This window comes from Psammomys obesus, unplaced genomic scaffold (genome assembly GCF_907164565.1).
Source record: "Psammomys obesus unplaced genomic scaffold, mPsaObe1.curated_primary_1811, whole genome shotgun sequence".
NCBI lineage: Eukaryota > Metazoa > Chordata > Mammalia > Rodentia > Muridae > Psammomys > Psammomys obesus.
In genome coordinates, this window is record NW_026594418.1 from 668895 (window position 1) to 694822 (window position 25928).

The 25928-nt window shown below is 40.3% G+C and overlaps 1 protein-coding gene across 1 annotated transcript in view; it reads right to left on the reverse strand.

Annotated features, from left to right (window-relative positions):
* Fggy (FGGY carbohydrate kinase domain containing) overlaps positions 1-25928 on the reverse strand; it is a 334558-nt gene that overhangs the window by 268912 nt on the left and 39718 nt on the right. The window contains exon 5 of the mRNA XM_055618965.1: positions 18508-18596. Within this exon, the coding sequence (XP_055474940.1) occupies positions 18508-18596 (89 nt within the window). The remainder of the gene's footprint in view (positions 1-18507; positions 18597-25928) is intronic.

The window sequence follows — 25928 nt, forward strand, 5'->3', positions numbered from 1 at the left end:
TCTGTGAAATGGATGCAACTGTTGTCAAACATGAATGAGCTCCTTTTGAAGTCAGAGGCTTACACTAGCTGATTCTAAAGCTCTCTCTGAATGAGCAAAGACAAGAGTAAAGTATTAAAAGGAGGCTATGTAAGTTGAGCACTCTTTTAAGCAAGGCATGGAATAATGCCCTGCCCATTTGTGGTGTATGGGCCACCATTAATGTCAACCTTTGAAGGGGGGTGGCATCAGCAAACAGACATCAATGAACCTCACACTTTCCAGTCCTGAAAGAATCCATTAAACGCCTCCCTCAGAGACCCTCTGCTAGCATGAGAGTCTGCTCAGTACTGCCTTGCCTTTGGTCTATTTGTGCTCACTTACTTATTTTTCCCAGTGATTTGATTCTGTTCTGTGAATACCTTCTGGCCAAACTTGTTGCAGTGACAAAATACTTGAGTTGATTCTGTGGATATCAGCATTCAGGAAGTCTCGCTGTGTTTTTATCTGAAACTACTCAACTTTCAGTTTAGTAAAATCATATTATTCAACCCCGTATATCATCAGCCATGTTGTTCCATGCAATGGAATAGCAGTAGAATTACAGTTAGTTTTTGCAGACTCAAATATCACACAATGCAATAATTGATCCCTATCAATAGAAGGTCAGAGACCATGTCCCTCTGACAGGGGCATCAATCTTTCCAGCCATTAGATGTAGACTTTTTAACGATTAACCCTTTAACACACAGAAAGCCTTGAGTGTAAATTCTGACATTGCTAAAAACAAGCAAATCTGAAACATAAAGAGCTCAGACTGTTTTTTTCTGCTACTGCATCTCCCAGAATTCCTTTTTGTGGACTACGAGCCATTCAGGAACACTCTGGATTCCTCAGTACTTGGAAAGTCTGTAGTCCATTTCTTAGAATATTATCTGACAATGATGCTAGTGGCTAAATCTAACTCTTCTAGTTTTCCTCCAACATACCAGCACAATGTATGTGACTATCACATGTCTGACAAAGCCTCATGATGCCAGTGTGAGTAGTTCAGGGTTCCCCACTTGACAATGAAGAGACTGTTGCCCTTTAGTCACTTTCAAAGGGTAAAGAATCTGTGCTCGGTTCTCAGTCAAATTGCAAGTCTGGAATTCCTGTCTCTTAAATACACAATCCAACAGTTGACAGGGCTGCGGCTTCGCTGAGAAACATGATAACCTGGACACCTTTGGTTCCCCACTTCCTGGCATTTCTACTTCCTGTCTCTTTTATCCCTGCAGTGACAAGCCCCATCTGTAGCACCAAGGAGGGGGAGCCTGAGACAGCCGATGTGAGTGGAGGAGGGTTTATACTTAAAAAGTTCCATGATCCTGAGAGCCATCAGCCCAGATGAAAGAAACAAAGCACAGCGAGACAGAGAGAACCCAAACTTCCAAACTGTCTAAGAAACTTGAGCACAGACATCCACAGAGCTAGATTTCAGTACACAAATGTAACACAACGCCCATTAAGGTTCTCCTAACGTGCAACTCTTTATAAAAATACAGAAGAAGTAAATTGCCAGAGAAAATAACTGAGTTTTAAGCAGTGGGTCTCAAGACTTAACAGACATCAGTGCTCCCCAGGGAACCTGTGAAAGTTTACCATTCTGTCTCCGTTCTGGGCATTCCTAATTCAATAGGGTAGGGGTGAGGACATAGAAGGTACATTTCTAAAACATCTTCACAGGGTACTCAGGGCCTGAGGTGGTTCTACACTAGAGAACAGTGGGCTGCATGTTCTTGTTTACATAATAAATCTTTATCTTGGAAAACTATTTTCTGTTTGGTTCCTTTCATAATCAGTTTAAAAAAACATTAATCTAATGGGTACCAAGCAGAGGTACCATCTACTATAATGGTAAATAGCCTAAATTCTGGGATTCAAATCCTACCTCTATGAATCATTGAGCCTGAGTTTTCATATCTATAGAATGTAAGTGATAATAATAGTAAAGCTATATATACTATATAACATAAGGATGTTGTAAACTGAAGGGATTAATATATCTAAAATACATCTGTGTCTAGTGGACATTAACACAAGTAAGTATTAATATAAAGTACTAAGGTTATTGCTATGATTAAAAATATGCATTCCACAAAATGCATTGTCAGGCAACAAAGATCACAGAGGATACTTAGATAAACCAAAATGTTATAGCTCACTTTATAACTACACTAAAAAAATGTTAAGCATAGAAACAAAACACACAGAAATGCAGACACACACAAACACATACACCACTGTAAAGGACAAATGGTGTGTCTTTAGAGTTCTCTTGATGAGCCAGAGGCTCCATGTGAGGGCCTGAGACATCCCTTTATAAAACTACATTCTTTATAGACACTGTATAAATAAGCTACACAAAATTCACTTGTTATGTTCTTCTAATAAAGAACTTACTTTACCTCACAATAAGCTTCATTACCTTGAAAGTTCCTAATTTTCCTTTAATTATATGTCTCAACTTAACTACAAAAACATGGCAAGCAATAGGGAATGTTTAGCTTCAATAATTGCAATCTAATGACACTACCACATTCGGTAAGGTCTGTGCTTCAGCAAATCATACTATGGCAGCAATTTGGAACAGAGCTATGTAGTCCCTGCGCTCACAAAGTTGTAGACCAGCAAGGAAGATATACCTAAGGGTTGTTCACAAACATGACCTGCTTGATCAGATGACTGAAAGCAGAGAAACAGATACACTAAAGTCATCTCAAACGTTAGACTTGAGACTTGAGAAAGCATCAACCTTTCAAAGCATTTCTTAAATTGGAAATTCCACCAATGGCAAAATATAATTTTATGTAACCTATATACTATTTAGATTTTTCTTGAATAACATATCTTTTAAGTATAGAAATTTAAAAAAAAAATCCCAACTCTTTTCAAGTGATCGTTCCAAATTTCTCAGCATCTAACTGCTGGAAGGCAGGCCAATGAAAGGCTTTCCCTAGTCACAAATGCATGAAGAAGGAATATAGCTCCTTGTCTAAAACCAGGGCAGGCATGGCAAGGTCAGTAATGGCCTAGGGCCAGGGCCTTGGGAGTGTTGTGACTCTGAACTCTGAGAACCCAACTGTTCCTCAGCTGAAGGGCAATAGTTATCAGTCCCAAGGCCACTGTGCACATTTAGATATGCTCTGTTCCTTCTGTGCAACACTGCTTTATCATCATGCTGACTTTGCCCTGTTATGTAATAGTTTTCTGCTCATTCTGTCCCATTTCTTCATGCAAATAATATATATGATGTTTTCTTATTTTCATAAATATTTCATAACTATTTGTTCCTGGTCCTCCTTTCAGGAACCTGCTGGTTCATCTAACAGGTGTCCTGTACATTGAAGAGACAACAATAAAGGTGAACAGATCATCTGGTGAGTTTCTGAGCATCTAGAAGAAATATGTCAAGAACTGTGCAGGTAAGAAAGGACAGAACTAGGAGAACAATGGAGAGGAGAGTCTGACAGTCAGCTCTTCGTCGTTTAGAGAAATGCATGGGATACTCAGGGCACAGGGAAAAGATTTATCTTGGCTCCGAGTTGAGATGACAGTCAGATCAGCTTGCTCCACTGCCTTGGAGTGGAGGAAAGCCTGCCTTGAAGGAGTGCATGACTGAGCAAGCTCTCTCACCTTAAGGGCAAAAAGGAAAGTAGATTGTTCGCTCACTATTACCTTTAAGAACGAAGTTCAATGACCTGAAGAGCTCCCACTAAGATCAACCCTTTAAAGGTTCTACCGTCTCTCAAAAGTGCTTCTCTTGGGGAATCATGCCCTTAACACATGGGCCAGCAGGGGGAGGGGAGTTATCAAGATCCAAAATATAAGACGCAACCCTAACCTCCAGTGCAGTTTGCAGGGCTTTGGGAACAACCTGATTTTTAAAGTGGCTTTTAGAGGATGACTAACAGGTGGCCATGTAGAAAATTTGGCAACTAATAGTCTCAGTGGAAGAACAGTGTGTATAAAGACAAAAGGCAGGCTTGCCCAAGCCTGGGCGGGGGGGGGGGGGGGTGTCTGATATGTCTGAAATGTTTCAGTTGCATGTGGGGAGATAATAGCTGGGCAGTTTGGGTGCTATGAAAACAATCAACTTTTTTAAAAAATTAAAAGTGTATCTGAAGCTATGTGCAAAGCGATCAAAAATAGTGCTGTGGTTTGGAACTTCATTGTGTCCTAAAGGTCCATGTGTGCTCACAGGCTTGCCTCCAGACTGACACTAGAGAGCAGTGACCGAAACTCTCGCAAGCTAGGTCCTAACTGGAAGTCTCATGTCTCGCTTTCACATAGCAGCTGTGACATGAACAATTTTGTTCTGACACTCCTAATGTGCTGCTTTGCTACACTCCAAATGACCGGACCAACTGTTCATGTGAGCCAAAATAAACCTTTACTCTTTATAAACTAATTAACTCAGGTGTTTGTTAGAGTAAGAAAAATCTGACTAACACAGATGGCCAGAAAATAAATGCATAAAGTTGGTTTTAATTTTTTATTACATTTATTACTTATTTATTGGGGGAGGGGGTCACCATCGCTATGGCACACATGTGGAGGTCAGAGGACAACTTGAAGGAAAGTGTTGGTTCTCTTCCCCCATCACATAGGTTCCCAAGATCAAATGTGACAGCAAATACCTTTACCTACTAAGCCATTTCACTGGCTCCCAAGTAGGTATAACGTAAATCATGATGTCCTTGTAGTGACAACACCCTCTTAAAGGTTTATGCTTCTATGCCCAACCCTCAAATCAAGCACCAACCACCTGAGTCTTACTCTGCAATTACAGCCATGAAGACAACTAGCCTGCCTTCAGTCCTCAGCCTGTTGTACTAAAAGCTTTCTACACGTGATCTCTTCCAACCTCCAAACCAAGCACTGATGAACAAATAATGTCAAATTATTTGTTCAAAGAACAAATAATGTCATTTGTTCGAAGAACAAAGAATGTCATTTGCCATTTTTTCACTTCCTTTCTTCTGTGAAGAATGTTTTCATACTACTTTCCACAGGCAAATTTAGAAATTTTTAGGAATAGAAGATTGTATGTGGAGACGCTTTAGGAAAGGAAATACCACATTATGAATAGAAAACCAATCATAGGAATAAATCTTTTTAATGATAAAAACAAAATTAAAAAAAAAAAACACACCCTAGCTCTGAGGATATAGATGCCTTTAGTCAGAGATCAGAAATTCTTGCACAGAAATGCTCTCTGTCTCCAAGTTGACACTCCTCCAACCTTCCCCGCCAACAGCTGTCTGTACCTCATGGTTCTACATGGTGAGGAACCCCCTGACTGTTAAGCTCTGTGTTTGTTTCAGTGGATGCCACCTCCACCACTGCTGAACAATCCCTTATACCTTCGGGGTTTCAAGAAAGGGGCAGATGTTAGGATTAAAGGCGATTCACTACAAGACATCAAAGGAAGATGACAAAAATACAGTGAAAAATGAACTACAAGCCTCACCCTTTCTTCCCTGAAAGAAAGAGGCCACGTTATGAAACATGGCTGGGAAGCCATGTATTGCTAGGTGTGGACCTAGCCTCTGTTCCTTAGCAACTCTGTGATCCAGAACATGTTTCTTGGCGCACCATCAGGACCAGCCAGGACAAATGCACAGTGTCTTGGAAGGCAGCTCCCTTCCCACGGGATAAGCCTTGTTGGCTCTCTCCTGTCTTTCCCTCAGCCCACCCAGTCCAATGCAGACAGTTCTCTCTACACCTCTAAAAGGCCCTGTGATCTCTTCCATCACAGTACATTATCGCCTGTTAACTCAGCAGGCATTCCCTAGACACCTACACAGGAAAGCACACTACTGTCTTTAAAACAAAATTTGCATTTCCTCATCACCTGCTGGGGTGCTGCTCAGAAGCTGGGCCATGCCTTATTCTGCTGCAGACACTCAGGAAAGAGAGACACAGCTCACAGGGAATGGTTCTAATGGAAATGCCAGAAGTCCATCTCTTCCCCAAAGCAAAACAAAGGCAGACTTTCCCCTAAAGGATCTCTTCCTCTCCTTAAAACAGTGCACAGACACCTGGTCCTCCACTGAGACAGTGGCCGTTTTTTCCTTCATGTGTGTGCAAAGCAGCAATGAAGCCACTGTAATGGGAACAACGTGTGTTTCTTCCCACTTCAACAAAACAGATGACACTGTGTCGTGGGCCTGGGAGAGGATAGAGGCCAAAGTAAAGAAACCAATCTTAAGTTTTATTGCATGAAATTCTGATAAAAAAAAAAAAAAGGCACTTCGAAGCCTCTTTCCCATCATCAAAAAAACCACACTGGGCAAGATCAGAGCTTAACAGCGAAAAAAAAAAAAAAAAAAAAAACCCACATTCAATCCCTGAGATCATTTTCCTGAAATAGAAAACTACATATGTTTCTCAAATTTCACATCAAGCCACTGCAGAGGCCAGACTGCAGGGCTAAATTGGCCAACTAAGAGAGGAAGAAAGGAGAAGAGAGAAGGGAATAGGAGATTTGTAAACAGCAGGAAAAAAAAAAACCCTATTCGTTCACATGGCCATGTTTCCTCAACACAATCTAGACTTAAAAGCACCAAGCCTCACGGAACTTGTAGTAAGAGTTGCTTCTCCTGCAGCTTTTCCTTTGTCAAATTAAGAGACACTGCCTTGGATTAGCAAGACTCCTTAAATTCAAAAATGACTTCATGGTTGGCTCAGGGCTCTGAGTCTACAGGGCTAGCCGCCAGAACACATCTAGTTCAGAGCCTCTCCACCTCCCTACTCGAACCAACCTGACTTCCAGAGATACTGCAGAGCAAAAGCCCACGCTGACGGGCTGTCAGTGCTAATTAAAAGTCCAAGCACCGCTTTGAAACTATCTCCAGCTCAATTTATAAAGAATAGTTTCCTGAGAAGCAAGGATGGAAGGTTAGGGAGGAAGTAAAGGGTAGAAACAGGTGAAAGTGGCATTTGGAGCACGTTCATTTTAAAATGACAGGCCACCTTGCTAGATAAGGACCAGAAACGTTTTAAACTGTAAGGGAGGATGGATGCTCTGAAGACTGTGGAAAAGGCCTGGGGAGAGGACTCAGTTTCTGAAAGCAGTAAGACCTGGGCAACAATCAAACCTGAGGGTTTTCATTAATGAATGCAGTGTTTGGCACATTTTAACAATAAAGGTTGAAAAAAAAATTGCATTAACAAAACTGAAAGCAATCCTTTAAATTACTTTAGAACAAAGGGTTCCCTGACAGCAGTTTCTTAACAACATTTAAATATTTTCTTCAAAGGTCCTTGAGAGAGAAGGAAAATGAACACAGCAAAGAGAGGTTATATTAATTTTTAAAAAGAAACTAAGAAGAAGAGGAAGAAGAAAAAAAAAGAGAAGGAAGGTTCAGAACTTCCCTGTGAACTTACTCTAAGATTAGACCTTAACTATCCATTCCTAAGGGAAAGAGCCTAAGAAAAAAAAATCCAAGGAGCGCCTGGTCAAAGTCATCTCCCCAGATCTTCTCATCTGCAGGTCAAGGATGACAGATAGGCCCCATGGTGTCAAAGAAGCCCTTCAAGCTCCCATCTACCTTACTACTGCATCCTGTGTCACGTCATGAACACAGGCACACTGTTAGCGCCTTGCTCTATCATAGATTCCAATGCAAGATGCCGCCACCTCTAACTGGATGAACAAGAATGCCACCAGAATAAAGTAATCAAAACAACACAATCAGAAGGTCCAGTTACCATGGTAGAGGGGTCCACCCTGGGAACAAACTAACTGAAGAGTCGACAAAGACATCCATTCTGAGTGAGACCTGGTTTCGAGAAAAGCTACCCCTAATCAAGTAACAAACATCTTACTGACCATCTGACCTCACCCACTGGTTTCACCCTCAGGGTAAAACACTTCTGATCTCAGAATCACATCCACGGTTCACAGTCAACAGAGAAAATACCATCAAACCTATTTGTAAATAAGGGATTTACAAATTGCTCCACTTTGCCAAATTAAAACAGCAAATGGAAATAAATTTAAAGACAACTCAAGGCCTCAGGAGAAAGCAAAGGGTTAAGTAAAGGAAATGCTATCTGGCTGCTCAGCGGCAAAATCACTGCCATGCTGGCTATCAACTTGCAATCACACAAAATGTATGTCTAGATGTACACAACAGAGAACCCTGCAAAAAGCCTTAGAGAAGCCGAACACTGTCAGACGACAGGGTCTCAAAAAGGGTGCATCTCACTGGCACTGCAGTCACACAGGTTGACTATACCCCAAGGCAAATGTAAGGATGTTTACTTAACCGTTTTTTTCCATCTAGATCTGTTCTACTTCTAACCACTCAAAGAAGCACCACTGACCTTCTTGCCACCATGTACCCACAGAGACAAAGCGGTGCCAGTGTCTATGTAGGACAGCAGTAGAAGTGAAGTTCCCAAGAACTAGGACCTTCTTAGACATGGACAAGAAGGCACGATTTGCCCTTCATTGTTGACCCTGGCTGGCACAACACAGTCCGTTTTCTATCTTTCTGGACTTTAAGCCTCTAAACTGTCTAGCCAGAGGAATCATGTCTTCGCACTCCCAACAGCTCTGAGGTACTGGGTTATTTTTATTCAATGCTTCGCTGAAGAATCTAAAGCAAAGCCACCAACCCAGAAGGCCTTGAGGAGAGCATCAAACAACTTTGATTGCTGAAAGGCGTGTGCTTTTCTCCTACAGATGAACTGCTTAACTTGAGTTTGGATTTGCCTTAATATAATATTAAAATAAGTAAACAGATTTTATCTAAAGTAAAACTTGACCTAAACTAAGGACAAACAGAGGTGGCTCACGCCATGTACCATGATGTGAGATATTCTACCCAGGTATTTTTTTATGTAAATCAAACTGATGCTTTGCCCTTTAGTAAGAGGAAGTGGATTAGTGGGGATTAAATGTGTTCCCAAGGCCAACCAGGTGAATAATATCAGTGAACAGTTTGAGCTAAAGACCATTTGGCTCCACTTCATGTTTTCAAAAAGACTTTAAAATAATAATGAACATGCATGTGTGTGGAGGTCTGTGCACATAAGTGCTGGTACTATGGAGGTCAGAGGTGGCACTGGGTCCTCTGAAGCTGAAGGTATAGACAGCTGTGAGCCACTCAACATGGGTACTGGGAACTTTATTTTGTAATTGTCTTTTTTAACCTGTCCAATAGCAACTGTCTTTTTCCCCCCCTTAAGTAGTAAGAAAACTCCAATTTTATTTAGGTAGAAAGGTACCCAAAACAGCCTCCCTCTGGCTAGTTTTGACCATGAACCTAAGTGTTGGTTGATGGTTATATAAATACAGTGTTACATGGATCTCCCAAGAAGATCATTTATATAAGGCTAGCTCAGCTCTGTGGCACAGCCTATATGCCCCTGCCATCTTTTCATCATGGACACTGCAAAAATATCCTAGACCATGAATTCAGGGTTGAAGACAGTGAAATAAAAATAGTAGTAATAATAATATCCTTAATGATTTGTAGAATTTATTTATAGCAGAGGAACAACCTTTATAATTTTGATACTTATTTTTAATTGTTTCTATTACTTATCCGTGAAGATATAAGAGTTTTACATCTTTAGAAAGGGTGGGAACATCTTCCTTATCTTCCAAAACTAAAGGTAAAGAAAATTTCATATTTATAGGTCATTTCTCAGCATTATTAACTATATTCAAGAATAAGCTGATTGGAGAAGGCTGAATCATTCTTCCTAGAACTTAGAAGAGCTATTTTATCTAACACTGTTCTGAGAAATCATCCTTCAATACAACTATAAAACAATGCAAATCAAAATGCATTAGCATGGAGCAGATCATGAATAACTGCTTTTCCCTTCAAGGTCTAGCCAAAATATCCTACCTACTATGACGAACAAAATTCAGTCAATTTTACTTTCAACCAGAGAGCACTAAGATTTAAAAGGACTATTAAATCACAACAAGAAACCACTTTACACTGATCATAATGTCTTTTGTTTTATTTATTTATTTATTTTTTTAGAAAGAAGAGAAAATAAGTGCTGGCAAGGATGTGAGGCAAGTGGAACTCCCCTCTGCTGCAGGTAGACAGGTAGCTCCTCAAAATCTATACACAGAATTTCTACACAAACCAGCTTCTACTCCTAGATGATACTCCGAGAACCAAAAGCAGGTACTTGAATATACTCTTATGAATAACTGTCACATTCTGGACATCACTGGTCCCAAAGGTTCATGAGCTGCAAGCGTGATTCTCATTTTTAGAGTACTGAGAGGCGGCAGATCTTTAAGAAGGAGGAGCTGGTGGGAAGGTCGGTCATAGAAGCAGCACCCTCATCAACACACTGTTGTCTTCTTTGATAATGGGTTAGGTCTACTGAGACTAAGGACTGAAGTAGAGGTCAAGAAAACAGGATCTTGTGCAGTGTTATCTGCATCCATTCTTTCTCGCTTGGCATTTTTTGAATAAATTGGCACATCATGAGGTCCCAACAAGAAGCTTAGCAAATGACTTGTGCTGTGATTTAAAAGACACTGTCTTAGCCAGGTACAGTGGCGCATGCCTGTAATCCCAGCACTCAGGGAGGCAGAGGCAGATGGATCTCTGTGAGTTTGAGACCAGCCTGGTCTACAGATCAAGTCCAGGACAGCCAATGCTACAGGAAGAAAACCTGTCTCAGGAAAAAGAAAATCTCTTATTTACAGATTATCTAGTCCCAGATTAGAGCAACAGGAAACAAAGTCCCCAATGGCAACATGATTCTCAGGAGCCAACAGGTGGGAACCAAGCAAGCATTCCTGAGAATGCTCACCAACAGATGAAGGGATGAGCAAATGCTGCAAATGTGTATGAAATTGAATTGTATTGTCTAGTCATAAAAGAGAAGAAAATACAAGCACATATAACATATAATAAACCTTGAAAATGCCACTAAGAAAAATAATACAGACATAAAAGGACTAATACTGTACACAGAACATCTCGAACAGGCAGATGCATACAGACAGAAACTAGATTGGAGGTTAACAGGGACTGGTGAAAGCTGTCGTAGGTGATAGCAATTTTGTTTGGCATGATAAAAAGTTCTGGAAACAGAGGTTTTATACAACACTGTAAATATAATCAGAACCACTACAGCATATACCTAAAGATAGTTATTTGAAAAATTATATACAGATTAACTTAGAATATTATTATTACTAAAAATAAATATACCAAAACTATTGAACTATATACTTGAAATGGACAAGTTACATTGTATGCCAAGTACAGCTTAAAATGTTTTTATTTTAATTGTCTTATCTCAGATATGCAAACACAAAAAGAAGTCAGAAGGACAAGAAAAGATTGTGGACTGCAACACAACAGCAAAAGCAGATCAGCAAGAAATATCTCCTTTACCCTAGAGTGGAAGAGATTTTCCCCCAAGCTATGTACCCTCTGTATAGAACCAGCATGCACAGGTGACCTCACTCCCTATCTTCCTACTTTTCTCCAAGAGGATAAGGAAAAATATGTGATAACTGAGAGATCAGAGACCGAATACGGCCACTGTGTTAAAGACATGATGATAATGCATGCCTAGACATCAGTGAGCTCATGATATTTCCTATTTCCTGGCGTGGCCACACAGATAGCTTCCAGTGCTTTTGGTGGGGACATCTGATCAGGTCTGTCTCCAGACTGCCAAGCATGGTCCTGCATGGGTATACGTTGTCTTCCACCCTGCCCAGTGTCCATGTGTGCATACATGCATGTGAACATGTAGGTGGTATTCATCATGAACATCTAAGCTTCATTGTCTACTGTTGGGGGTTGGCCTGATGCTTGTATTTTGATGCTAATTAATGGCCCTCAAGAACTGGTTACTGCCTACATGAACCTATCCTTGCTGTATAACCTGCCTAAAACATTATTCCTGACTGGTTGATTAAAAGGCCTAAGACTCTGGCAGGACAGAATTGGCTAGGTGTGACTAAGGTTCCTGGGCTTTAGGTTCAAGAGAATCATGGGAGAGACAGACAGATGTGAAGAAAGGAGGCAGGAGGATGCCACGATGGGTTAGTGTGAAGAAAGAACCATATGTGCCAGGAGGAAGGACTCCAGGATGGCATGGATGGAGAAAACACCAAGATAAAAAATATAAGCAAGTATCTTGGGATTATGGGTGGAAGGTAGCCCAGATAGGAATGGTTAAGGTGGATGACATTAGATGGAATCTGAGAGATGGATGGTGAGGTTATTGAGACAGCGTAGGTGAAATACTGCCCAGCCCAAGGTAAATAAGGCAATTATAAAATTTAACAGATGTGTGTATCTTATTAATTGTGATATCAGGTTAGACAATACCGCCATGATAATCATAGGGCAAATAATGAATAACACAGTTAGCCCAACATCATATTAATTTACAGTCCACCCAGTATATTAAAGTTTTATACATTACAGGTAAGTGAGTATTTTCTAAGGTAATAAATAGGGTAGCTTTCCATAGCTTAGCCTATGTTCTTTGTGCGCTGTTTCATCAGTCAGAACCCCAATTTTAAGGAAGAGTAAGTGGCTCTCAAAACTTTTAACAGCAGGATACCTGCAAGGGGCTTACACAATGAAAACTAATTTTAATTGTCTTAAGTGCTAAATGGTACTGCAGTTACATGGGTGAATACCGAACACCTTGCTTTCAGGTGATCAGGTTACATTTAATAAGAACATGCAAATTAAGAGAAGATTCCTGTGATGGCTGGGGAGAAAAAGGCTGATGTTAGCTCATGGTTTCAGAAGTTAGAGTCTGTAACTGCTTATCCCCATCGGCTGTGATATTGTTACACATTACGGAGGAAGCACACAGTGCGGGGATCTGTTCATCTCATGGCTACGAATAAGCAAAAAGATCACTGACATTTCCCTGTCAAAGGGACGTCGACTTCTCTTTTACGAAACTCTATGACCTACAGGTTCTACCTTCCCTATCGGCACACAGACCATAGACCAAGCCTTCAGCACACGGGCCTTGGGAACACTCCAAGATTCAAATTATTACAACCCCATGTTAAGCCTAAAAATTTGACAAGACAGATCTAGGTACACTAACTGATTAGAATACTACACATGCATTATTTTCAAATGATATTTGATAGCAAAAATAAGGTATTAATAAATGAAAAAAAACCTGGAATAAGACAATAAATAATGCTGCCACCTTTGAGCTGCTCGAAATTACATTATAAAATGACTACAGATCGATAGTGCAACCACAACCATCTCCTGTCGAGGGAAGCAAAGAATCATGGGAAAATTAACAATACAATAATATTGCTTATTAACCCTATCCACAGACACAGAGAACCAGCCAAATTAGGAAAATGCTTGATATTTTAAAAGGGATTACAGGATTTTGTTACTGTTATTCTTATTGCTTTGAGGAAGCATCTCATCCTATAACACAGACTGCCCTGGAGCTCAATATGTAGCCCAGGCTTGCCTTGAACTCACAGCAATCCTCCTGGCTCAGCCTCCAAAGGATTGAGATTATAGGCATGAATCACCACACCTAAAGACCATACTTTCATCACTTTAAAGTGAGAGAAAAATTATTTATTATGAACCTACAGTTTTATATTTTTGTAGAAGTGAGAAGAAAATAAATGTACATAAAAATAACAAAATAAAAGGGAAAATAAATTCAAGATTTTTAGAAAATTCAGCCCTGTTTTTCCTTGGGGTATACAAATTTCCCAGAAAATGCAGCACATAATCTCTGAACGAAACATACACTTTCTCTTATACCTGAGAAGCCTAATCATCATTTCTTTTGCCTCATGTTAAAAATAAGTGAACAGAAAAGACAATGTCCAATGCAAAATAATTCACAATACTACATGCAGCTTTTCTGCCTTCCAAAAGTTAAAGGAAAATACTTCACTCTGTAAGTATGAACTGTACACCATGAACCCATCCCAAAGAGTACAATGCAACACAAAGCAGATGCAGGCATGCACCAACACAGTGATCAACAGAATCAACAGCGAAGACAATGGTATGTTACCTCCACAAAACGGAATATCCACATTCAACTAGAGAAAAACATTCAACAAATTCTAATAACCCCCAGTATACACTACCACATGCTTTAATATACAGTATATGCATAACAAGGAAAGTCTTGAGAAACTACGACAGCTGATGGAAGCTGAAGAGATGCACGCAAATAATACAATATTGTGGAACCAAGAAAGGCCATTAGGTTAAAAACTAAGGTATTATGTGGAAAATTCCACCTGTATTAAAACCTTCTATCTTATAGGGAAATTCAGGATGCAGGATGTTCCAATGTGAGGTCAAACATTCCACCCTATAGGTAAGCTCCTTAAGCTCATAAAGCAAACAACTTGAAGCTATCAGGAAGTCCCTGAAACTAAGCAGACTTACTAGGATCCTCCCTCTCCAAGTGTATATATAAGTGCTAAGAGCTGCTAGGAGACATTATTAGACATACTAAGTATCAGCAAAGCTGACTGGAAGAGGCAGAAACCAGCTTAACTGCCTGGAAGGACACTCTCCAACCTGTCAAGATGCCTGAAAACTGTACAGATTTAGTGAGCTGACACCCATGCTAAAGTGGGCTTTTGTGATGCAGCTGTCATTGCGTGATTTCTGCTCCAATAAGTAACCCACCACGCATATTCCTGTAAGTAACTTGCAACAAACTCAATGGTTCACCAACTTGGATTTGGTGTTATCTGTATTTTGGGTTGTTGTTGGTTCCCTACGTGGCAGGGTAGTTAGTCATTTGCTTCCATCTCCAAAAACAGTGTCAGACACCACTATATTAAGACATTTGAACAAAGAATAGAGTTAATGATAATATGTCAATACTGGTTCCCTAACTATAACAAACATGCCACATATTAATATATATTAGCTACAGGAAATTTGGCATCTGGCAAATCTGAGAACCCTTTGTACATATTCATAATGTTCTTATAAACCTAAAACTATTTTCAAGTGCTTATTTGAAATTATAATTGAATTAATAGAACATACTTATGAATAATTTATGGAATACCATGAACCTTTAATAATGTAGAGAGCTTTTCTCTCATATCCACTAAGTTAGACAAGATTCCAGCTCTCTAGGCAGCTTCATGTGTTCATTGCTTCAGTCAAGCTTCCTGTATTCCCTTTTCATTCTAGACACCAGGAAGGTTAAAAACAAATCTACTCAAAGTTATAAAGAAACATGTAGCTTCTATAAATATTTAGGCATCAACTCAAGTCACTGTATTATTTTCACTTTATTCTGGGCTTTTTATGTTTTAATCACTGTTTTATTGTCTCTTTTGCATTTTGTTTGTTTGTTTTTGTTATGTGCATTGGTCCAGTGACTGATGGCTATACATCCAAGCCCTATTTTTATTTCGTTTACTAAAAGTCATTTCAAATCTCATTAGAGGATCTATACATACAAATGTATGAATGCATATGAATATGTTTTGTCTGATTATGAACAATTTTATTATTCACATTTCTGACTAACCATTTCTCACAATCTGAACAGTTACCCACTCAGTGGCTAGAATGTGGCAAATTACTAACACATTCAATTTCGATTCTTAAATTGCAAAATAGTACTAATACCACCTGCTCTAACAGATGGCTGTTGAGTACCAATAGAGCTAACATTTGTCAATATGTTTCCCATAGATAAAAGGAAGGCTCTTGATAAAGGATACCCATTTACTACTACGACTATTATTATTATTATTATTATTATTGCTGTTTTTATTGTTATTATTAAAGTAGCAGTAACTCTTTTCATTAATACAGCAGAAAGTGTAGAGAGGAATCACAAATCAATCATGGGCCCAGAAGTGATTTTCTCAGTGACTCAGATAAACAAAAAAAGTAAGTAGCTTCTGCATCTAAAACAAAATTGAATTCTTTTCAGGAGGGAGAAGAAGGAAGAAGGAAGAGGGGCCTTCTTATACTGTTGTTGCCAAAAACAAGCTTGTAGCCTTCAGACTAGGTGAAATTCAGTCCTTTGTTAGCCTGCAATAACAAGAACGAAAAACACCCCCTAGGTTTTTTGGCACTGACTTTATCAAAGCCACCCAAAACAAGCACATGAAAGTGCCAAATGAACACCAAATCTAAACCTCTCCTTGACTTGTTGGGTGCCAAGTTCCTGCTCTGTTGCCCAGAGTTCTTTTGGCATTGACACATTCCATTTCAGGCCTCACCTCCCTTGTTCTAGGAGATGGGACAAATGCTTTAGCATTTAATAGAACATGCTTCATACTTATCCACAGTATCTAACTCTCACTCACGACAAGAGAACTCACAGATGAGTAATCGCACTAGGCCTGGAGAAACAATTTATTTACTGTAGACAAATGTGGTAAGACCACTGGGACTTCTGTGCACTGACTGCATCAGGAATTTAATGTAAAGACTCTGCCAGAAAGAGGGAACTAGACAGCCAATTATTTTAAAACTAACAAAACAAGCCAGAACTGGACAGGATCTGAGTCTAGGGAGAGACTGTCTCAACAAATAAAAGTGAAGACCCATCAAGGAAACACTCAACTTCAAATGTAGACATCAAATGTACACACACTTACCATACAAGTAATGCAATGAATGGTGTGCTGCTTGTTATAAAACATAAGCTAGTTGGAAAAATAGTTTCAATAGGACATTCACAAGCCTGCATAGGGATATGGTTCCCACTGACAAATACAGATATTAACAGATTCAAGAAAGACACAAGGCATGCCCAAGATCACTCATCTATGAAGAAGCATATGTGCCAGCATGACCAGAGTATGCATATGCATGTCATTTCACGGAATTCATCTTAGTCAGGGCTAGCCCCTGAAAGCTATGTCAGAACGCAGCAGGAGATAACTGGAGATGAGTGTGTTCAACATCCAGAGTCATTGGGAAGAACCATGAGTAACTCAAAGATCTGGGGGTGGGGGGGAGATAATGGTAGGAGTGTGAGAAGGGAAAAGAAAGAGGGAAAGAGGGAAGAAGAAAGGGAGAGAGATGAAGAGGAGGAGGTGGCAGTGGTTGCAGCAAGCAGTGGCCCCAGATGCTCCTCCATTTTAGTTTCATTTTTCAGCCCTGGAAAAACACAACTTAATAGCAGTGCTTTGATCATTAGATATATATGGCCAAAATAATATAGCATTTTGTTTATTACTGAACAAAAGCAGAAAAAAAAAAGACTACAGAAAGGCTCTCACAGAAATAGCTTCAGATAATGCCAAACCAAAAGAGTAATGCTGAGAATGAGGGCTTCTTTTACAACCTGCTCTCCACAGTGGACTTCAGTGTGAATAGCCGCACTCTCTACGGCAAAATCCAGGCCTCCAGGCTTCTCCAGACTTCTCTCTTAAGCAGGGTGAGAACTACGAATTGCCAAGGTCATCATCATATGCAGATGCCTCCCTCCACTCTGAGGGAACTTTCTCTGGGGCGGCAGGGGGAGGCTGACGTGAAGATGGAAGTAGTTTCGGAACACATCCTTTATTATCTCTTTCTGGCAGCCCCAGGGCCAAAGTCTCAGTCTTACCAATTTACTCCAAGAAAAGGCCCCAATCCTACAAGTGTGTCAGGCATGGGAGGAGTTTTCACTGTTCTCTTTTCCTCCAGAGCTTAAATATGGAAGCAGAGGAGGATCTGTCCTTTTGAAAGTACTGACTTTCAGAAACAATGTCTGACTACGTAATCCATTCGGGAGCATTGATTTCAATTCAAATAGCCTCATCTGTCCTCTCCACCTGCTTCTTGTCCTCAGAGCTTGCCTGTTCCAGATCCTGATTTCCTCCTCAAGTCACCAATCATTCCTGCACATCCCTTTGAAGATGAGGTCAAAATGACCATCACTCTGCCATACTGTGGTTTCACACCTAGCTCTCTCTTCATACTCACATACAGCAGCCACGACCTCACACTCAATAAGTATTCTGTAAAAGTGCTCCCATATGGAACATAGCTTAACATCTATAAGTTCTTTAGAGGTAACCATTGCTCTACCACAGGTACCACAGCATTTGGGACAATTCTAATACATTTCCATAAGAAGTAACTTCAGTTCATAACACATGCACTCAATTAATATCCACCTCCTTGCGAAACATGCTTCCTACCCTAATTTCTGAACCATATCTTTTTCTCTCTTTAACTTGCCATGCAGAAGGCACCTTCAGAAGGAGTTGGAGTATATTCTGAATTTTAACATCTCCTTCAAACATGTCCAATTTTAATGAACAGTCTTCACTGTGTATACTCACGTTTCCAGCAAGATAGGAAACAATGGTACTTGAGCATGTTCAGTAGACGCAGTAGATAGATTCAAGATGTTTCAAGTATGCTAAATCACATGCAGATGTAAAAACAGAATGTCCAGTCAAAGAGAGTTAAGAAAGGAATAGAGAGAGAGACACCCGGGATTAGAAGAACACAAATAAAATCTAACTTGTAATTAACATACCGTGCCGTGACACCTGTTGCTTTCCATGATAAGAAGTCTGGGAGATCAAAGAAATGTCCCGCCTTATCCCAGCAAGTCTCTCTCAAGTTCTGCCAAATTAAATATATATTAGAATCAATTATGAGTTTTTCCCCAACTCTTCTCCTCTTTCAAAAATGTTTCAAATTTTTCAAAACAAAAACAGAGCCAACAATGTTCATGAAAACATCTGTTCAAGGGAGCTTGGGGGAGTGTGGTATAAAAGTAGTATTTGTATAGGAAAGAAAACCTGGCAATTATTGATCCTTCCAAAGTGAACATAATTTTCCTTTCGTCCCCTTTCGCAACCTGGACAGGGTGAAGGCGGACCCTGTGGACTTACAACCCAGCCTCTTGGCAAAGGCGAGAGGATATGCTTCAAACACGGAGTAAGAGGTTAACAGCTATACACTGGAAAGGAACTGCACTGAGCACTCAAGGAATCTAAACGGGCCCTGCCATGTACATTCCCCACATACCCACTGGTACCAAAGGCAACTGAAAAAGCTCCCAGTCTAAGCCAGGACAGTCAAATTAAAAGGATGATGGTTTTAGACATTTATTTTACTCCATATTGCTAAATAGCCAGACCTTTTTTCTTTACTGCTGGGCTTTTCATTCCTTTACTAAATCTGTCTGGATAATTCAGCCCTCACTTACCACTCCGTTTCTTCCCACGACTCATGTCCCCTGAACTTTGCGTTAACCCTACTACCAATGGGGTAAGTTGCAGGATTTCCTACTCAAAGTTATTCTTAGTTCCATACCACTAACGTAATTGTGGAGGAATGTCCTTTATTTCTCCTGCTCTGGAAGCTCTGTGAGGTCAAGGGTTTTTGTCAGCCTTGGTCACCATGATACCTCTCCTCCTGCAGACTGAGTGTACTTTTAGCTGCTGGGTGGACAGTCTCATGGTGGACATTCTCATAGTCCTCTCATGATAAGCACCTGATTAACCCAGCAATAGACATGTGAATTAGTTAGTTAAGTCAGGAACATTTCTTCTCCCAGGACTTTAAAATCAAGGTCAAAATGAAGCCATTCAAGTCTTCCTGTAAATGGAACTGGATATAAAGTGAATTTGGAAACAATGAAGCAGCTACTTTCTGCAATGCACCTAGAAGTGAAGAATTTAAAGGCAACAGAAGACAGAGCAAGAAAGACTACCTGTCACTTGACTTGCTATGTCTCTTTGCTTTTAATGATTCTTTGTTACAAGACACTAAAAAGGAAAAAAAAAATGTATCATAAGCTCAGGGTAATGAGCTAAAGGGAATGATACAGGCTTAAAAAAAAACATATTGTGCCTGTTCAGTGCAATAAAAAATCTACTGACCTACTAGGCAGACTGCTTTAGCCTCCCTGCCCTGTCTCTTCTGTGATGAGTGCCTGTTAGGTTACAATGTCTTCCTCCTGTGTGACTTGCCTTTATTCAGCAATGCAAAAATGGTAGGAGTTGTTACATCAATTTGACAGACACATATCTGGCTTTTATATATTTCTATCCCCAAATTCTGGTTTTTTTTCCTACTTACTGTTCCCTTTCAATTCTGTTTCAGCACACATAACCATGTCCAAGAACCGTCTCAAGTACAGGGTTCTAGTACAATAAAGACATCAAAGGTTCAGACTTAAAAGCCAAAGTATTACAACCATTCTGTTACCATTTTATCTGAAAGCCTCTGTTGAGAAAGAAATGGGTCCTATAGATATCCATACATCTTAACATCAAATAAAGCAGAGCTTACTATTTACAAAATATGCCCAACACCGCTATGAACTTGTATAACCCTGTACACTTAACAAGTCACAATCAGAAAATAGTCGCCTTTGAAATTATGTGAGTCAAACTACCAGCATGCCTTTTGGATAGTCTCAAAAACCCATTTCCATGTGCTCTGTGGTTGTAGCCAATGGTGGTCAGAGAAAAGGCAGCCTTCTTCCTTAGTTCCAAAAACGCAAGACCAGTCACCATGCACCAAAGGCCAGACCACTTACAGATCAACTGCTACTTCTAGTCAAAGCCAAACAACCACCCTGAGCTGAAAAAAACAACTGCCTCTGTTAGGTCTTATGTGGGGGTACTAATGGGCCTACACTTCAACCTCCCGCCTGCAGCCATAACAAGAGCTGCTGCAGACAGATATCCAAACAGAACATCTCTGACAGAGCTGCACGGCTTTTCGTGATATCCTGAGGACAGAAGGAATGAGGAACCCAGGAGCACTTCCTCTTGAGGTCTTACTAGCCTTGTGGGTCAAAGCCAGAGCCCCCAGTCATCTTCTGCATAGAACGAAGAGACAGACCCAGCATGCCAGAAAGCAAAACCAGCATGCCAGAAAGCATCAGGTATTTTTACAAGCAACATTATACAGACTAAACAGGTTGTGTGTATTTATATATTTAGGAACACACACACACACATATGTACCAACACTTAATGAAAAAAAAAGCCATTAATTGGAAAGAAAGCAAGAAAGGATATATGGGGGGTTTGAAGGAGGATGAATAGAAAAGGGGGATTTTGTGATTATATTATAATCTGAAAATATTAAAAGAAATTTTAAAAAGAATGTACATGATTGTGAAAGAGACATGAACACATATTCCCTGCTTTCTCTACAAATGCAAAGTCTGTGGGTTGGCCAACAAAGAGAGGAGGGAAGAGTGTGGGTGACAGGGATGTGTCTGAATGTCTGACAATTGCTTGAGAGACTGGCTGGCTCTGAGGTTCCCATAAAATTCTCCCACACAGCTATGAGATTTACAAGGGTTTTGCCATCAGTTGCCATATTGGCCCATGAAGATGGAGTTTTAAGTAGTTCTGCAGCGAAATTTCTTTGCCCCTTATCCTTCCCAGCCAAAAACTACTGAATTAATTCTCTACTTGTGTCTACTGAACCTATATTAGGACACAATCTTTTACCCTCCACAATGTACAATGTCCCCATACTCTGTCTCCCTTGATTATCTGGGTAATAGAAAACGGAACAGGCAATAAATAATACTCACATCTAAGGATGTAGGAACCAAGGGTTAGACTCCATGGGCTTGTCCCTGAGTCACCCAAAGTGTCTGCTCTAAGGTGAGTGTTCATTTTTTGCATTGTATAGCAGCAGCCACCTGGGGTCCTTGCAGAGCTATGGGTGTAAGGCCCGTGGAAGTGTCCTGAGGAAGTTTCAGCCATTCCTTACATGAAAGGAAAACAACTACAGCTTAACACCCTTCCAAAAACATTTTAGAGATTCCAATTTTAATCTTGGATGACTTACTTAGCTTCTATGGACTTAACCAATCCTTCATTTATAAGCAGTCCATAGGTTACAGAGCATAGACTGCAAGGCCCGCCACACAGGCCAACTTAATACCTTAATCTGGTTCCAAGTAGGAGCCCCAGGTGGTGAAAGAGTTAAATCATTCTGTCCTCCAGATACCAAGAAACTAACAAAAATTAATCTTTTCAGGAAACAAAGATTTGTCAGTGATTTGGGGTGTATGACTTGGCACTGAAGACTCTGCGTTCCAGTAACAGCTTTTTGAGGTAAAGCAATCCATCGGCTGGAAAGCAATCAGGGAGAAGCTCACCCCTATCATTTATTATGTCGTTAAACCGCAGCATTTCTTGGGAGGCTACTACTCAAAGATCACATAGCTTTGGATCTCTGAAGAGGATGGGAACAGTTATGCCCAAAAATCAAGAGCAGAAATCAGGAGAGCCTGAGGCAGAGGAGAGTCATCCTGAATCCACTTCAGTGTCTCTAGAAGCTGTGAGGTTTCTGCTCTTTCTAGATGCTGAGGAAGATTGTAGGGAACAAAACAGTTACAGAAACGGCACCAGGATGCAGGGGCAAAGTGAAAACAAAAATGCTTTTAGTTTATTATTAATTGCAAGGAGAGTCTATCTGGGTTATCTGTGGTGCCCAGTAAATGAAAGAGGTGTGTGCACCAGAGCTCCCAAACTTAACATGCAATAAATAATCCGGCCTGCAAATTACAGTTTTCATACTGTTCATGTTTTCTAGAACTACCCATGAAAAGACAAAACTTTATCCTGGCTCTATACTCAGGGTGTGAAATTTGAGCACAGGCTGACAGCCCAGAGAGGTGAAATATTTTGGGAAGCCTAATCCTCAGAGTCACCCTCAATAGAAAACATGCAGCAGGTCAGAAGTCCAGGTAATACCTTCCTGGGATAAAAGAAACTATTGTGTTTCAGACTCCCATCCACAGACAGGGAGCGAACACTAACAATGCTTCTAGGCAGACGGGCAAATACACTGGGATTTGTGGCAGCACAGCCGCCTTTTTAAAAGCTAAGGTCTCACAATCCATTCCTTTGTTATAACTTCCAACAGCATCTCACGGCCTGGACTCACGCTCAGTCCCGAGCCTAGCTCCTGGGCACCTATCTGGCTCCAGCCACCCATCATGATCGCTAGGATTTCTTTCTGGGATCATCTTCCAGGCTTCTCAGTAACATTTACCCTACCCTTGTTACTTTGTATTTAAACTCAACACATTCTGTTCTTTCATGGTTCCATGCCTCTATTTAGGCTGCTGCCTCTATGTGGATTGTCCACCTCCGCCCCCACGCCCAGCACCCTCCCATCCTGTGCCCCTTCTCTCTTTCTCAATCTTCTAACCTTGATGCAAACTCAGCTCAGATAGAGTCTCTCTTTCCTCGCTGTAACTGATTATGCTGATTACACACGCATATGCTCAAATCCATCTTAAAAATGACAAACTTCTTCTAGAGGGCAAAGGACACATCTAACTCATAAGGGAAAAAAACATGAAAAAAGCTTCCGGAGATGTAAGGAACTTAAAGCTAGACACTGGAGCTGGCAGAAGATAGGTGCAAATGAAAGGCAATTAAAAATATGACGTATGACAATAATGTAATGAGTCTGACACCAAAGTCTGGTGAGTCAGCCTCCTAACTTTATCACAGCATTTTGTGTGTGGTCATATATCTGTCTCTAATGAGTAATCACAGACAAGGTTCAGAAGAGAGACGGGGCTTTGGGCCTGGGGTGGCTAACACACGGCCCACAGGAAAAAGACTTTACTTGGAGCTTAAAATCAAATAGACTACAGATCTATGCTCTGCTGAAGAAAACACCCAAGCAACAAAGAACTGAGTTTATAGAGCAGATAATCCCAACTAGAAAAAGGTTTGTCCTATCACAGATTTGTAAAATGAAAGAATTCTACTGTACAATTGATTTTTACATGCTGTATTTATATGCATCCTCTGCTTCCTCACCTACCCTAGAGGCACTGTACAGAAAGGCAAACTCCTAACCACCCTACAGTCGACTTTCTAAGCATAGGAGTATTACCATCTACCCGGTAACTGACAGTTTCATCCGTGCTTATTTGGCCCAGGAATAAGGAACCACTGTGTATTCTCAGAGAGAAGGCTGTGGTGTAGGGGCTAAGAAATAGGGCCTCTGGCAACCCTGAGTTTGACTGTTGTTCTTACAGCCTGCCAGCTGTGCTCCTTTAGAAAAGTCGATTTCTAAGACCATTTCTTCAAATTCCATACTACCATCATCTACCTCAAGGGATAGTGTGCAAATTATATAAATCAACAAGAATTTCTCAGTGCTGTTATAGACCTTTATAGTCTTCAAGGTACTTGATATTCATGATTTCATATAATCTGTATAATTCTATAAGCCAGGGAAGCAAGAAATGTAACCTTCACTTCCCAGATTACGAAGCTAATGCTCCAAAAGGGATGACAATCCCTTGACAGCTGAGTAGGAAGTCTGATTTGGCATCTTTAACACCATCCTCTGCTAACTCAGTCTTGCCCTTCCCCACAAGTTTTGTTTTGTTTTTGTTTTTTTCTTTTCTTTAGTGGAGAAATGCCAAGACAGGAGAGAGGCCTATAACCTAGATGACAAAACTATGGGTGGTGTTCTTAGGATGGAAGAGCAAGGAAGCCCTGACTATGAAGAGGCTTTGGAAACAAAGTCTTGGAATAGACAAGAAAGGAGAAGGTGTGGACACATGAGAAATGAGAGATAGACCCAGTATTTCCAGCTGGACTCTCATGCCAATCTCCTCATTGCTTTCCTGTCTCCTTCATGAGCTTCTTTCTTTAGTGGATCTTAAAACATGGATGGTCCAAAGGGTGTTCACCACAGCCACGTAACTGTTTACATACTCACGGGGACATCTCAATTCCTTCACTCCAAGAAACTTCAAAGTAAGATACACTGAATCAGACTCCAACTCCAACTCTCCTCGAAATTGTTTCCTGATGTCACAGCCACCTCCCAACATTTCAGTACAGAAAACCGGTTATCTTCCCCCAAACATCTTCCACCTCCTTGGTTTTATGTCTCTTAGCCAAAGAATCTATTTTGTTTCTGCTTATCTATCAATCTTTATGTTCTGTCCTCTTTTCTATTTAAACTCTCAGCTAATTCATGAACAGGTTTCTGTCTTTGCATCTGGGTGTCAGTCAAAGGTTTTTAGAGAAACAAAACCAACTCTGTGCATATACAGGCGTGTGCACATACAGATGTGTCCAGATGCACTCACCACTGAGGAATCACTGCTGGGGTTAAACACTCCGTGAAACTGCACTTTAGCTGAGCAGGTCAATACTGCATGTGCCTATTATTCTAATTTCATTTCTGTTTCTACGATAAAATATCCAGAAACACTTCACAGAGGGAATGGGTTTATTTCGCCTATGATCCCAGATTATAGTCCATCATTTTAGGGAGGACAAGGCTGAAACGAAAGTACTCATCACATCACTTCCATAATGACGTCAAAGAAAGCAAGCCTATCCTTCCCTGCTTGCTTCCTTGCTACTTATGCTCAGCTAGCTTTCTTCACTTATACAGTCAGGACCCAGCCCATGAAACGGTAGCACCCACATTCAAAGGTAGGGAATTCCAACATAATTAACAATCAAGACAACCCCTCAGAGACATAATCATAGCAAAACCCACACAATTCTCATGGAAACCTCCCCAGGTGATTCTTGGTTGTGTCAAGTTGGAAATGAAAGCTAAACATACCGATAGTCCCTGTTCTTCCCATGAGTTGTTCACTGTCTGTCCTTCTCATTACATTGAATCTCCTTAAAGATAGAATGGTGGTTTTATTACAGTCGATGCCTAGGACCTAGCATTATCTATGATGCATAGATATAAGTAATGCTACATGAATGGAAGACTAAGAATGAATGAGTATAGATGTACTAACTATATTACATTTCGTGGAAATGAAAATAAGGAATGAATGGATACATGAATGAATAAGTACTGTCCTAGTTTCTTTCCTTTTTTTTTTTTTTTTTTTTTTTTTTTTTTTTTTTTTTTTTTTTTTTTCTTTTTTTTTTTTTTTTTTTTTTTTTTTTTTTTTTTTTTTTTTTTTTT